This window comes from Carcharodon carcharias, chromosome 18, assembly GCF_017639515.1.
Source record: "Carcharodon carcharias isolate sCarCar2 chromosome 18, sCarCar2.pri, whole genome shotgun sequence".
NCBI lineage: Eukaryota > Metazoa > Chordata > Chondrichthyes > Lamniformes > Lamnidae > Carcharodon > Carcharodon carcharias.
In genome coordinates, this window is record NC_054484.1 from 95,256,576 (window position 1) to 95,272,133 (window position 15,558).

The 15,558-nt window shown below is 40.8% G+C and overlaps 1 protein-coding gene across 1 annotated transcript in view; it reads right to left on the reverse strand.

Annotated features, from left to right (window-relative positions):
* The window catches only part of LOC121290338 (succinate--CoA ligase [ADP-forming] subunit beta, mitochondrial-like), a 122,051-nt gene that overhangs the window by 22,607 nt on the left and 83,886 nt on the right, over positions 1-15,558 (reverse strand). The window contains exon 8 of the mRNA XM_041210678.1: positions 3,004-3,146. Coding sequence (XP_041066612.1) covers positions 3,004-3,146 — 143 coding nt within the window. The remainder of the gene's footprint in view (positions 1-3,003; positions 3,147-15,558) is intronic.

Below are 15,558 nucleotides of genomic sequence, written 5' to 3' on the forward strand. Positions count from 1 at the left end.
AATGATGTGGAAGAAGAGATTCAGAAGTGACATGAAACACTCTGGGCCAGAAGACAGTTCTGTTACACAATATCTCTTCAGAGGTGATTGCAATAAACAGGCATGGAGCAATTTTCTTAAATAACTGGTAGATAGAGATGTTACCGAGAAAATCCGGACATCAAAGTCCAGTAAAGAAAAAACAACTTGTATCTAAATAGTGATTTTTCTGACCTCAGGACACCCCTAAGTGTTTCAAAGTTAACGAAGTACTCTTTGAAACGTAGTCACTGTTGTGCTGTAGGGAAACTTGGCAGCTAATTGGTACACCACAAGATCCCACAAACAGCAATGAGCAATCTTTCGCTATTGGCCAGGACACCCTAGAGACAACCGTGTTCATTTTGAAAAGTGCCTTGGGATCTTTTATGTTCATCTAAAAGGGCAGATAGGTCCTCATTTCATTGGATTGTGACAGCTTGATGCTAAAGTATCAGCCTAGATCATGTACTTGAGTCTCTGAAATGGGGCTTGAATCATCTGACTCAGAGGAGCAAGTGCAACCAACTGAGACATGGCCGATCCTGTACTAGTTCTGGAGTGGAGAAGCTGTATTCCCAACATATCACATTACCAAACAGTGCAAAACTAGCTTTAGATTATCTCACACTGCCTCAGTTTAACACTAACTGCCACAAAAGCAAAGTGAACTTTAAAAGTTCCCAGTCATTTCTAGATAAGTTGGGAGTTCGTTGAATATCAAAGGGGAGTCAGAGGTCACAAGAAATATGTTTGCATCTTGCAGGAGTTCCATAGGTAAACATAGGGGGATACTATATTTTGTTGACCCAAAAGCAAAGACAAGATGGAAACATGAAAGGTCTTATATTTGGAAGGATTTGAGTCTCAAATTCCAAATGTGTTACTGGACCTCTTATTGCTGAGATTGGTACATCATCTTCTCGGTTCCAGAATACAAAAAAATGGTTATGATTCGTGAGCCAAGTTTTCCTCTGGGATCTGGTTTGCACCGCAATCAACAAAGGCTATAGTCATAACAGTAATAGAGGGCGTGGATTTGGAAGATGCTGTCCAAAGGGCTTTTGTGGATTGCTTCAGTGTAACTTATATATAATATATAATTATTCTAAGTAAACTCAGACTCTGGTCACTGCTACAGTTAAAACTCAGCATTTATTTGTTCTGATTTATAGTGACATACTGTTGCTTATGTAACTTTTGCTAATTGTTTTGTTAAGTAAAAGTCCATAAATGATGTACTAATCAACTGCCAGATAACAGATTGCATTTATGCATGCCTATGAAACACTCTTGTAACCAACTTTACTTTGTGATTTTTGACCAACAACTATTGCTTACTGCATTACTAGTAATCTGGCTTTGTCCTTGATGATTTGGCAGGAACGAGTTAATTCAGCAGCTTGTTGCTAATTTAATCATGGTGTTGCAAATTAAATTAAGTGTGCATGCAAGAAGGCTCAGTGAGCCAAAATTAAAATCATTCATTCTAAGAACTATGGAGAGGCAATACCTTAAGCAGTTCTTTAGTAAGGAAAAAATAAAGGAATCATCTGGTTTCTCTGCATATATTTGTTGAGATGCAGAAACTCAATTTTCTTGTAAAGCAATACTTGCAATAAAACAGATTTTCCTCCACTATGAACAGCTTCAACAATGCTGACCTTGGAGCAATCTACAAACAGGTACATCTATGAATATATATTGAGAATTTTACCATCCATACAAGATGCACCAACATCAACAACTGCAGCAAAGAATCTCTGAGGCATATCTGTTCTGGTGGTGGTATCACTGGAAGAATCAAGGGAACAAAACAATGGGCAAAAGGAAAATAAAAATACCCGGAAATACTCAGCAGCTCTGGCAGCATCTGCGGAGAGGAACACAGTTAATATTTCGAGTCCATATGACTCTTCAACAGAACTAAGTAAAAATAGAAAAGAGGTGAAATATAAGCTGGTTTGGGGGGGGCGGGGACAGGTAGAGCTGGGTAAAGGGCCAGTGGAGATAGCCAAAATATGTCATAGACAAAAGGACAGAGGTGTTGAAGGTGGTGATATTATCTTAGGAATGTGCTAATTAAGGGTAGGAAACAGCTCAAGCAAGGTACAGATAGCCCTAGTGGGGGTGGGGTGAAGGGAAGGGATCGAAATAGGCTAAAAGGTACAGATAAAACAATGGACAATGGGCAAAAGGACGGTGCTGTAACTTTGTCCCACTGATGCACTGCATTAAAACATCTATTTAATCTCTCTCCAGCTACAACTTCCACATGCCATATATCTGAATTTAGTTGCATGATCAAACTTGAGATGCTTGCCTAAAATGTGAAGAGATGGAGGCAGGAGGGGGGAAATGTGTAATCTAACCAAGACTGCTTCTGCATTCCTCTTAACACCCAGACAGTTTGAAAATGGCGCCTGTCACCTCTCTGCTCTCAGGCAGAGTGCTGTGCAGTATGGACAAAACTAGCAAGGACGTATTCAACCCCTCAATATTTTTTCTGCAACCATGAAAATGGCAACATTGATACTTTCTTCCTTTCTTATAAAAAAGGGTTGCAATGAATATGTAATTCAATAAAAACTGAGGCTTCAATTCAGAGAAAGGTCAACCCCATTTACAGTTGTACTTAGAACAACTTGTTCAGAGCGTCCAGCATCTTCTACTTATTAAAGCTGAAAGCCTAGTAGGTATTTTAAATGAATGCACCAATTTATAGTTGAAAAGCACATAGTTCGGATTTCTACAGTGAGTGTGAGGTAATGAGTAAAATGAGTCTCACTTGTGAGCTATTGCAGATTAGGAGCCACGGGCTCCCTGTCTAATCTCCTTTGCTCAATGGCTGGTACATTGAAAAGATACACAAAAATACAACCGCTTAGGTGACTGAAGAAATGAAGGAACATTTAGAATCACAAAATCCTTAAGAAAAGTCCAAACAGTTGCAAGAGAAGATGGTAATAATTCAACCCCATTCACCTGTTTGTTTGAGGTAATAAGCTTAAAAGCCTCATTTACTTGCTGAGCTGTTGCCCCACCACCTACATCGAGAAAGTTGGCAGGATTTCCTCCATGAAGCTTTATGATATCCATTGTGGCCATAGCTAGACCTGCACCATTTACTGCAAAACAAAATACCCACCAATGACATAACTACATATGAACATACATATTAATATATGTTTAATAAAATAAAACCAGTTTGGAAACCTTAAAAAAAAAATCATCTCAGTCAAAAAGCAGCTCAATAAAATACACAGGCATGCAAAATCAACATAAACTAAAATGGCCTCCCTTATCCTCCATACAGGATGCAGTTTCAAACAAGCCCAACATTTCTGACTGAAGGCTTGATTAATCCAGAAATATTTACACTACACAAATCATTTAACGATAGCAGACAGGTATAAAAAGCAACCAAAAAGGAAATTGGTTTTTATCTCAAGGGGGCTTAATACAATGGGGGAGAAGCTATGCTTCAGTTCTTTAGCGCCTTAGTCAGATCTCATCAGGACAATTGTATTGAGTTTTAGGTACCACATCTCAGTAAGGATACGTTGGCCTTAGAGAGGGTGCAGCACAGATTTTCCAATGTGATACCAGGGCTTAGAGGGTTAAATTATGAGGACTGGTTGCATAAACTTGTCTTGAATTCCCTTGAGTTTAGAAGATTAAGGATGTAATCTGATCAAGACGTTTAAAATGTCAAAAGGATTCGTTACAGTAGATACAGAGAAACTATTTCCTCTGATGGGAGAATCTGAAATAAGCCAACATAAAATTAGGGTTAGACCATTGAGCAAGGAAATTAGGAAGTACATTTTCACACAAAAGGTAGTAGAAATCTGGATAGGGAAAGACAGTGGTGTAGTGGTTATGTCACTGGGTTAGTAATCCAGAGGCCTAGGCTAATGCTCTGGGGTCATGGATTCAAATCCTATCTTTAATTAATTTAAAAAAATCTGGAATTGAAAGCTGGAAACTATGATTGATTGTTGTGAAAAAGGAAATCTACTGTCCTTACCTAGTATAGCCTATATGTGACTCCAGACCCACAGCAATGTGGTTGACTCTTAACAGCCCTCTGAAATTGCCTAGCAAGTCACTCAGTTCAAGGGCAATTAGGGATGGGCAACAAATGTTGGCCTTGTCAGCCCATGAAAGAATATTAAAAATCTCACTCTCTGCCCAATGTGAACACATTGGAGAGAGTGCAGAAGAGGCTTACAAGAATGGTCCCAGGGATCAGAAACTTCAATTACGAAGATAGATTGGAGAGGTTGGGACTGTTTTCCTTGGAGAGAAGAAGGCTAAGAGGAGGTTTGATAGAGTGAGAGACCATTAAAGAGCGCAAGAGGGAAAAGAACGTGGAGAGCAGCTGATTGGTTAGTATTTCTAGTCTTTTAAGTAAAACTAAGGTCTTTAGTTTGTGTTTAGGTCTCTAGTCTTTTTTCCTCTTTTTCTTATACATAGCTTGTTAAGTATATGATCAATACTGGTGTGTATAAAAAATAATTATAATAAAGTGTAAAGAGCACGGTAATTAATTACTAGAGTAATTAATTAATAATTTTAATAAAATACAATAGCGATGGCAGTATGGGTGATGTATTGCTGTGGTAACATTTGGGAGCTGCTGGACACAGAGGTGATCCAGAGAGAACACATGCATAACAGGTGTTTGCAGCTCAAGGAACTTTGGATCCAAGTTAAGGAGCTGGAGTCCAAGCTGCAGGCATTGCGCCACATCAGGGAGGGGGAAAGTTACCTGGACACTTTTTGCTTCAGGAGGCGGTCACACCCCTCAGCTTAGGTAATTCAAATTTGGTCTGTGATCAGAGACAGAAGGATATGACTGCAGGTGAAGCAGGTTTGGGGGCCCATGGGATAACGTTCGAGGAGCCTCGGCCCCTGCAACCATCCAACAGTTACGAGATTGTTGCAAGCTGTGGGGATGAGAGCGGGGCCTGCAGGGAGGTTGAGCGAACTGACCACAGCACCATGGTACAGGGCACCATTCAAGTTGGGGGAGGAAATAGGAACGTAATAGTGGTAAGGGACAGTATAATTAGGGGGATAGATATTGTTCTCTGCAGCCACGAGCATGAGTCCCGAAGGCTGTGTTACCTGCCAGAGTTAAGGACATCTCCTCAGGGCTGGTAAGAAACTTGGAGTGGGAGGAGAGGGATCCAAGTGTCGTCATCCACGTTGTTACCAATGATACTGATAGGATAGGAGGTTCTTCTGAAAGAATTTGAACAGTTATGGGATAAATTAAAAAGCAAAACCTCCAAGTTAATAATCCCAGGATTACTAACTGAGCCAAGGACAAATTGGCATAGGGTAAATAAAGTCAAGGAATTAAATGCGTGGCTCAAAAATAGGTGTGGGAGGAATGGGTTTCTGTTCATGGGGCACTGGCATCAGTGCTGGAGTAGAAGGGAGCTGCTCCGTTGGTCGGGCTTCACTTGAACCATGCCGGGACCAGTGTCCTGACGAACCAAAAAGCTAAGACAGTAGAGAGGGCTTTAAACTAAATAGGATGGGGGGGGGTTCTGGAAAGGGGATGCGTTGGCTTACATAGCAAAAGGATATGGCAGCCAGGCAGGGCAGCTACTTATGTAATGATAACTAGAGTATGACAGGAAGGAACAGAGTGTACAATTGCAGATGTTTAAGAAAATAGTTCATGACTCACAACAAAGATATATCCCAGTGAGGAAGAAGGAGATAAACCAACCATGGTTAACCAAGGAAGTTAAGATAGTATAAAATTGAAAGAAAAAATATAAAATGTAGCAAAGATTAGTGGTAAGCCAAAGAATTGGAAAAGTTTTAACAACCAACAAAAGATGACCAAAACAGCAGCAAATAGGGTTGGGTTGGGTTGGGTTGGGGGGTGGGGGGGGGGGGGGGGATGGTATCAAGGCAAAATTAATGGCTCTTTACTTAAATGCACATAGTATTCAGAACAAAATAAATGAATTACCGGCACAAATACAGGTTAATGGGTATGATCTTATAACCATTCCGGAGACGTAGTTACAAGGAGATCAAAGCTGGGAAATAAATATTCAGGAGTAGTGACTTTTCAAAAGGACAGGTAGGAAGGAAAGGGTGGTGGGGTAGCTTCGCTAGTACGAGATGGAATAAGTACGATAGCAAGAAAGGATCTTGGATCGGAAGATGTGTAGAATCCATATGGGTGGAGGAAGAAGACACTGATGGGATTAGTCTATAGGCCTCCAAAGAATAGCTATGCTGTAGGACAGAGAATAAATCAGGAGATAATGGGGCATGTAAAAAAGGCAGTATATTAATCGTGGGTGACATTAATCTTCATGTAGATTGGGAAAATCAAATTGGCAGAGGTAGCCACAAGCAACAATTCATTGTGTGTAATCAGGACAGTTTCCTAGAACAATATGTCGTGGATCCAACCAGGAATCAAGCTATTTTGGATCTGGTAATGTGTAATGAGGCAGGCTTAATAAATTATCTCAAGGTCAAAGATACCCTAGGAAATAGTGACCATAACATGGTAGAATTTAACATTCAGTTCGAAAGCGAGAAACTTGGGTCAGAAACAACTGTGTTAAACTTGAATAGGGGTAATTACAAAGGAATGAGGGCAGAATTGGCTAGAGTGGACTGGGGTCATGGGGGTCATTTTAGCAGAAAAAAAAACGTCTGATGAACAATGGCAGATGTTTAAGAAAATAGTTCATGACTTACAACAAAGGTATATCCCAGTGAGGAAGAAGGATTTTAAGAAGGAGATAAACCAACTATGGTTAACCAAGGAAGTTAAGGATATAATAAAATTGAAACAAAAGACATAAAATGTGGAAAAGATTAGTGGTAAGCCAGAGGATTGGGAAAGTTTTAAAAACCAACAAAAGATGACCAAAAAATAATAAAGAGGGAGAAAATAAACTTTGAGGGTAAACTAGCAAGTAATATAAAAATGGACAGTAAGAGCTTCTCTAAATATAAAAAAAGGAAGAGACAGACCAAAGTGAACATAGGCCCCTTATTGAATGAGACTGGGGAAATTATAATAGGGAACCAAGAAATAGAAGAGGAGTTGAATAAATACTTTGCTTCAGTCTTCATGGTAGAAGATAATAGTATTCCAATACTAAATAATCAAGAGGCAAAAGGGAGGAAGGAAATAAATACAATAACTATCACTAGAGAACAAGTACTAGGGAAACTAATGGGGGTAAAGGCCGATAAGTCCCCTGGATCTGATGGGTTGCATCCTAGGATATTAAAGGAAGTAGCTACAGAGATAGTGGATGCACTGGTAGAAATCTTCCAGATTCTTAGAGGATTGGAAAATTGCCAATGTAACACCCTTATTCAAAAAGGGAGGGAGACAAAAAACAGGTAACTATAGGCCAGTTAGCTTAACATCTGTCACTGGGAGTCTTTTATAAAAGATGTAATAGCAGAGCGTTTAGAATTACATAACCTAATCAAGCAGAGTCATTGTGGCTTCATGAAGGGGAAATCATACCTGACAAATTTATTAGAATTCTTTGAGGAGGTAACAGGCAGGATAGATAAAGGAGAACCAGTAGATGTAATATATTTGGATTTCTTGAAGGCGTTCGATAAGGTACCGCACAAAAGGCTACTAAATAAAAGAGCCCATGGCATTGGGAGTAGTATATTAGCACGGATAGAGGTTTGGCTAACTAATAGAAGACAAATAGTTGGGATAAGGGGGGCATTTTCAGGTTGGCAACCTGTAACCAGTGGAGTGCCACAGGGATCAGTGCTGGGGCCTCAATTGTTTACTATATATATTATTGACTTAGATGAGGGAAGAGAATGTACTATCACCAAATCTGCAGATTAGACAAAAATAGGTGAGAAGGCAAGTGGTGAGGATGACACAAGGAGTCTACAGAGGGATATAGGCAGGTTAAGTGAGTGGGCAAAAAGTGGCAAATGGAATATAGTGTGCAAAAATGTGAGGTTATGCATTTTGGCAGGGAGAATAATTATTATTAAATATTATTTAAATGGAGAAAGGCAGAAGGCTGCAGCACAGAGCGATTTGGAAGTCCTTATGCAATATATCAAAAAGCTAACATACAAGTTCAGCAGAAAATTGAGAAGGCAAATGGAATGTTGCCCTTTATTTCAAAGGGAATGGAGTATAAAAATAGGGAAGTCTTGCTAAAACTATACAAGGCACTAGTTAGACCACACCTAGAAAACTGTGAACAATTTTGGTCCCCTTATCTAAGGAAAGATATACGGCATTGGCGGCAATCCAGAGAAGGTTCATAAGAACGTAAGAACATAAGAAATATGAACAGGAGTAGACCATTCGGCCTCACGAGCCTGCCCCACCATTCAATAAGATCATGGCTGATTTTCTCGTGTTTCGATTTCCACATTCCCATCTTACCCCGATAACCTTTGATTCCCTTGCCTAACAAGAATCTGTCTACCTCTGCCTTAAAAATATTCAATGAACCTGCCTCCACCACCTTCTGAGGCAGAGAATTCCAAAGTCGCACAACCCTCTGAGAAAAAATTTCTCCTCATCTCTGTCCTAAAAGAGCGACCCCTAATTTTAAAACAGTGCCCCCTTGTTCTGGACTCACCCGCAAGAGGAAACATCCTTTTGACGTCCACCTTGTCAAAGCCATTCAGGATCTTGTATACTTCAATCAAATCACCCCTCACTCTTCTAAATGCCAGTGGAAACAAGCCCAGTCTGTCCAACCTTTCCTCATAAGACAACCCACTCATACCAGGTATCAATCTAGTAAACCTTTTTTGAACCACCTCCAATTAATTTACATCCTTACTTAAATAAGGAGACCAAAACTGCACACAGTATTCAAGGTGCGGTCTCACCAAAGCCCTGTATAGCCAAAGCGTAACATCCTTACTTTTATGTTCAATCCCTCTCATAATAAAGGATAGCATTCCATTACTTCTTAATTACTTGCTGTACTTGCATACTAATTTTTTGTGACTCATGTACGAGGACACCTAGATCCCTCTGCACCACAGAATTATGCAGCCATTCTCCATTTCTCTGCTTTTTTGTTCTTCCTGCCAAAGCGAACTTCACATTTTCCCACATTTAACTCCATTTGCAGGATCTTTGACCACTTACTCAACCCATCTATATCCGTCTGCAACCTCATGTCCTCTTCACAACATACTTTCCTACCTTTCTTTGTGTCTTCAGCAATTTTAGCTGCCATGTCTTCACTCCCCTCATCTAAGTCATTGATGTAAATCGTTAAAAGTTGAGGCCCCAGTTCAGACCCCTGTGGGACCTCGCTTGTCATATCCTACCAATCGAAAAAGACCCATTTATGCATACTCTCTGCTTTCTGCCAGCCAGCCAATCTTCTACCCATGCTAATATGTTACCATTACACCATGCACTTTTATTTTCTGCAACAATCTTTGATGTAGTACCTTATCAAATGCCTTGTGGAAATCCAAGTACGGTACATCTACAGGCTCCCCTTTATCCACTGAGCATGTTACTCCTTCAAAAAATTCCAATAAATTGGTTAAACATGACTTTCCTTTCGCAAAACCATGCTGACTCTTCCCTACTGCCTTGAGCTCTTCTAAGTGCCCAGCTATAACCCCCTTAACGATCGATTGTAATAACTTACCCATGACAGATGTCAAGCTAACTGGCCTATAGTTTCCTGTTTCTGCCTCCCTCCATTCTTGAATAGAGGGGTTACATTTGCTACTTTCCAATCTGATGGAACCTTTCCAGAATCTAGCGAATTTTGGAAAATTAACATCAGCGCATCGACTACCTCATTAGCCACCTCTTTTAAGGCCCTAGGGTGTAGTCCATCAGGACCCGGAGACTTGCCAGCCCGCAGCTCCATCAGTTTGTTCAGTACCATTTCCCTAGTGATTCCAATTTCATCAAGTTCCTTTCCCCCATTCACCTCCTGATTTGCAGCTATTACTGGCGTGTTTTTTGTATCCTCTATAATGAACACAGAAGCAAAATATTTGTTCATTTCTTCCGCCATTTCCTTTTTATCTACTATTAACTCCCCACTGTCACTCTCTAGAGGACCAACACACTTTACTTACTCGTCTCCTTTTTAAGCACCTGTAGAAACTCTTGCTATTCATTTTTACATTTCTGGCTAGCTTCCTCTCATCCTCTAATTTTTTTCTCCTGATTAACCTATTAGTCATTCTCTGACGTTCTTTATATTCTGTCCAATCATATGTCCTGCCACTCATCTTTTAGAGTTGCACGCTTTTTCCTTAAGTTTGATGTTTTCCTTAACATCCCTAGTTAACCACAGATGGTGGATCCTCCCCTTAGAAATTTTCTTCATAGTAGGAATGTAATTATTCTGAATACTCTAAAATATCTCCTTAAATGTCTGCCACTGCTTCTCTATTGATCTGTCCTCTAGCCTACTTTCCCAGTTCACTTCAGCTAACGCTGCTTTCATCCCCACATAGTTGTCCTTATTCAAGTTTAAGATACTAGTTTAGACACACTCTTCTCACTTTCAAACTGATGTAAAATTCAATGATATTGTGGTCACTGCTACCTAGGGGTGCCTTTACTCTGAGGTCATTAATTAATCCTGTCACGTTACACAATACCAAGTCTAATGTAACCTGCTCTCTGGCTGGTTCCAGAACATGCTGCTCCATGAAATTATTTCCAAAGCATTCTAAGAACTCCTCATCCAGGCTAATACTGCCAATCTGATTTTTCCAGTTTGTGTGTAGATTAAAATCACCCATGATTATTGCCATCCCTTATTTTCACACAATATTTTCTCTTGAATACTTTGTCCTTCACTGTGGCTACTGTTAGGGGGCCTGTAGACCATTCCCACTAATGACTTTTTGCACTTACTAATCCTCATCTCCACCCAAACCGATTCTACATCCTGATCTCCTGAACCAAGGTCATCTCTAACTATTGCACCAATGCCCTCTTTGATTAACAGTGCTACCCCTCCACCTTTACCTAGCTTCCTATTCTTCTTGAATGTCATTTAGCCTTCAATATTAAGGACCCAATCTTTGTCGTCCTGCAGCCAAGTCTCCATAATTGCTTTCAGATCATATTTATTTACTTCAATGTGGGCCATCAATTCATTTACTTTGTTATGAATGCTATGTGCATTCAGATAGAGAGCCTTCAATTTTGTCATTTTGTTACCATTGTAACATCTAGCCTTGACTGTTGATGTATTCTTAGGTTTTTTTCTCTCTGACCCTTCCTGCCATTCTCTGACCCTCATTTCTCATATTACTATTTTGCTCTTCTGTCTTGACTCAACACCTTGAATTGCTATCTACCCAAGCTTGATCCCTCATCTCTCGTTTAATTTAAAGCTCTCTCTACTTCCCTAGTTACGCGATTTGCAAGGACACTTGTCCCAGCACAGTTCAGGTGTAAACCGTCTCAATGGTACAGCACCTACTTTCCCCAGTACTGATGCCAGTGCCCCACAAACCGGAACCCACATCTCCCACACCAGTCTTTCAGCCACACCTTCATCTCTCTAATCTTATTTGCCCTATGCCAATTTGCACGTGGCTCAGGTAATAATCCAGAGAATATTAGTAATAATCCAGAGATTATTACCTTTAAGGTTCTGCTTCTTAATTTGGTACCTAGCTCCTCATACTGACTTTGCAGAACCTCTTTCCTAGTTCTACCTATGTCATTGGTACCTACATGGACCATGACAACTGGATCCTCCCCCTCCCACTGCAAGTTCCTCTCCAGCCCTGAGCAGATGTCCCAAACCCTGGGCACCAGGCAGAAAACATCGTCATCTGGACTCTCGCTCTTTGCTGCGGAGACCAGTGTCAATCCCCCTCGCTACACTATCCCCTGCTACCACTACATTCCTTTTTGTTCCTCCCGCTTGAACGGCTTCCTATACTGTACCACACTGCTTCGGCCAGCTGGCTCATCCATCTTGCAGACTTCGCTTTCATCCACACAAGTTGTGAGCACCTCAAACCTGTTTGATAATTGCAACGCCTAAGGGGCTCCTCCTTCCCTACAGTCTGCTCGGCCCTGTTACCTGCCTCACTGACAGTCACATCCTCCTGTCCCTCACTGCTGACCGAAACAGATGACCTTCTTCTAAGAGGTGTGACTGTCTTTTGGAACAAAGTACCCAGGTATTTCTCACCCTCTGTTATGTTGCACAGTGTCTGCATTTCGTCTTCCAGATCAATAATCCTGATCCGGAATTCCACAAGCTGCTTACACTTCCTGCAAACATGTTTGTCATGGATCACCTTGGCATCCAAAAGCTCCCACCTCTCCGAGCTGCAACATTACACCTGTCCTGCTATTCTACCTTATGTTATTTAGTTAATTTACTTTAATTACTTTCTTCCTATGTATGCTACAATTTACTGTCTTTATTGAATGCTAGTATCACTGACAACTAAAGGTTATATGCTTAACTACAAGGTATGTGTTTTAGATGCTTGTTTAAATTACTTTATTTTTACTGCTTTTTTAAAATCTTTATTGTTTGATTTTAATTTTAAGGTTTTCAAATTTTGGTTTATTATGTTAAAGTTTCAGTTCTTTTTATTTATAAATCTACCGTAACTCGCCTGTCCTAAGATGGTTTCTCACACACTGTCCCTTAGACTGAGCACTTTCCGGCCAATCAACTTACCAGCTTCCTGTGATGTCACAGTTGCTTTTTGTCTTTCTCCTGGACTCCAGCTTCCCAGCAGCTAAAAGAATGAAACAGTGCGCTGCTCAGCTCCTGACTGTCTCCAACAGGTCTGCTCTGCTCCGCTCTGACTCCCAATAAGGTACCCAAGGTGCCCAAACTTAAGTCTTCGCTGCTCTCCATGTCCTTTTTAAACTGAATTCTCTCCCGCTCTCCGTGTTTTTTTTAAACTGAAGTTCCGCCCCCCCACTCTCCGCATCCATTTTAAAGTGAAGTCCCCACTGCTTTCCATATCCTTTTCAAACTCAAGTCCCCACTGCTCTCAGCGCCCTTTTAAAACTGAAGTCCCCACCGCTCTCCACATTCAAACTGAAGTCTTTCCCGCTCTCCTCGTCCTTTTTCAAACTGACTTTCTCCTGCTCTCCAAGCCCTTTTCAAACTGGCTCACTCACTTGATTCCGGGTATGCAGGGATTTTCTTATGAGGAGAGGTTGGGTAGGTTGGGCCTCTACTCATTGGAGTTTAGAAGAATGAGAGGCGAACTTATTGATACATATAAGATTCTTAGGGGGCTTGACAGGGTAGATGCTGAGAGGTTGTTTCCTCTCGTGAGGGCGTCTAGGACCAGAGGGCATAACATCAGAATAAGGGGTTACCCATTTAAAATAGAGATGAGAAGGAATTTCTTCTCTCAGATGGTAGTCAATCTGTGGAATTCTTTACAGCAGAGGGCTGTAGAGGCTGGGTCATCAAGTACGTTCAAGGTTTATAATCAGTAAGGGAATCAAGGGTTATGGGGAAAAGGCAGGAAAGTGGAGTTGAGGATCTTCAGATCAGCCATGCTCTCATTGAATGGCGGAGCAGACTCAATGGGCCAAATGGCCTACTTCTGCTCCTACGTCTTATGGTCTTATAGATGTTCAAATCATGAGGGGGCTGGACAGAGTAGATAAGGAGAAGCTGTTCCCACTTGTAAGATGATCAAGAATGAGAGGGCACAGATTTAAAGTGATTTGCAAAAGCAGCAAACGTGATGTGAGAAAATGTTTTTTCACACAATGAATGGTTCAAGTCTAGAATGCACTGCATGGAAGTGTGGTGGAGGCAGGTGCAATCAAGGTATTCAAGAGGGCATTAGATAATTATTTGAATAAAAACAATGTGCAAGGTTACGGGGAAAAGGCAGGGCAATGGCACCAGGGTCATAATGCTCATTTGGAGAGCCGGCGCAGACGCGATGGGCCGAACGGTCTCCTTCTGTGCCATTAAAATTCTGTGCTATAGTATGAAATTAGGAGTCCAACTGCAGCCAAACAAGTGGGGCATTTAAAATTAAGGTGATAATTTGGTCTCCCGTGTGGCAGTATAGTAGCTTTATCGCCTTCTGCTTCAAAAAGTAGCATCACTAACATGCTTTGTCGAACAGACAATGAAAATAAAATAAATATTCGCACTTGCATGGCACCTTTTCACGTCTTTCAGTTGTCCCAAAGCTCTTCATATACAATTATTACTTTTAAACTTTAGTCAATATTGCCATATCGGTGAATGCCATAGCCACTTTGCACACAGCATCGCCTAATAAACAAGATGAATTAACAGTTCGTCTATTTTTGATGATGTTGGTTGAGGGAAGAATGTTAGTCAAGACATCAGGAAAACTCCCATGTTCTTCTCCTTAAAGTATCATGGGATCTTCTGATTGACAAACAGATGGGGCTCAGTTTAACACCTCGCCCCAAGTGTCAGCTTAGGCAATGTGCTGAGACCCAGAACCAAAATTTTCTAATTCAGATGAGCATGCTATTAACTGGGCTAAGCGGAGAATGGAAATCAGAAAGTGAATTTTAAAATGATTTCAGCCCTTACAGATATGCACAGAGATTTGCTTGGAATCTATTGTCAAAAGGAACACATGCTTAAAGAGAAAACAGTGAAGAGGTATAACGATTCAGTAAATAGGGAGGAGACTTTTTTTGCAGTTATATTGGCAGGAGATAGGCTGAGCCAAACTTAATTTCCAAAATTAACTCAGGATTTGGTGAAGGAAGACAGTCTACTGGATTTTGCTGTGAGTGGTGAACAATGATGCCAGTCATTCATTGTAGCTGCCCACAGGATCTCCAAGGGTTTTGGATGGTTATTTGCTATCAGTGGGATATGCAAAGGACATCTGGAGTCTGTGTGAACAGGGCAAGCAAATTTGTATCTCCTTAACCAATGAAACTGAAGATTTGTAAATGAGGCACACAGTCTGAACCATGAAGTGCAAGATAGAAAAGTGAACTCTATGCCAATCAGGCACAGAAAGCAAAATAGACAGGAAAAGAATGACTGGACTGAGACAGTGCAAAAAGGGACAAAGAAAACGAAAAAAAATTAGATCTTCAACAATTAAAATCTTCCACGCTTGTAAATATAACTTTTATTGGCAAGTTACCTCAACTTGGCAATAATCAAGAGTCATCATGTTGCTAAAAGGGTGCTGGGGTTGGAATGGACAATCCCCAATATTTTTTGTGGCCAACTAAGGCCATGCCTACCACACAATTACAGGAGCATCGCACCATTTAAAAGTTCTGAAAGGCAAGTCAGACAGTGAGATGTTATTTTTGTGAAGCTGAAGGACAGCACAACTTCGACAGCAACTAATAGATTTTTACATTTAACTGCACACTTGTTCGATTTGTGCATTAATAATGCTCAATGAACAGCGCAGGAGGGCATGCCAGGAGCAGCACCAGGTATACCTAAAAACGAATTGTCAACCTGCTGAAGCTACAACACAGGACTATTTGTGTCCCAAACAACACAAACAGCAGTGATAGAGCTAAGCAATTCT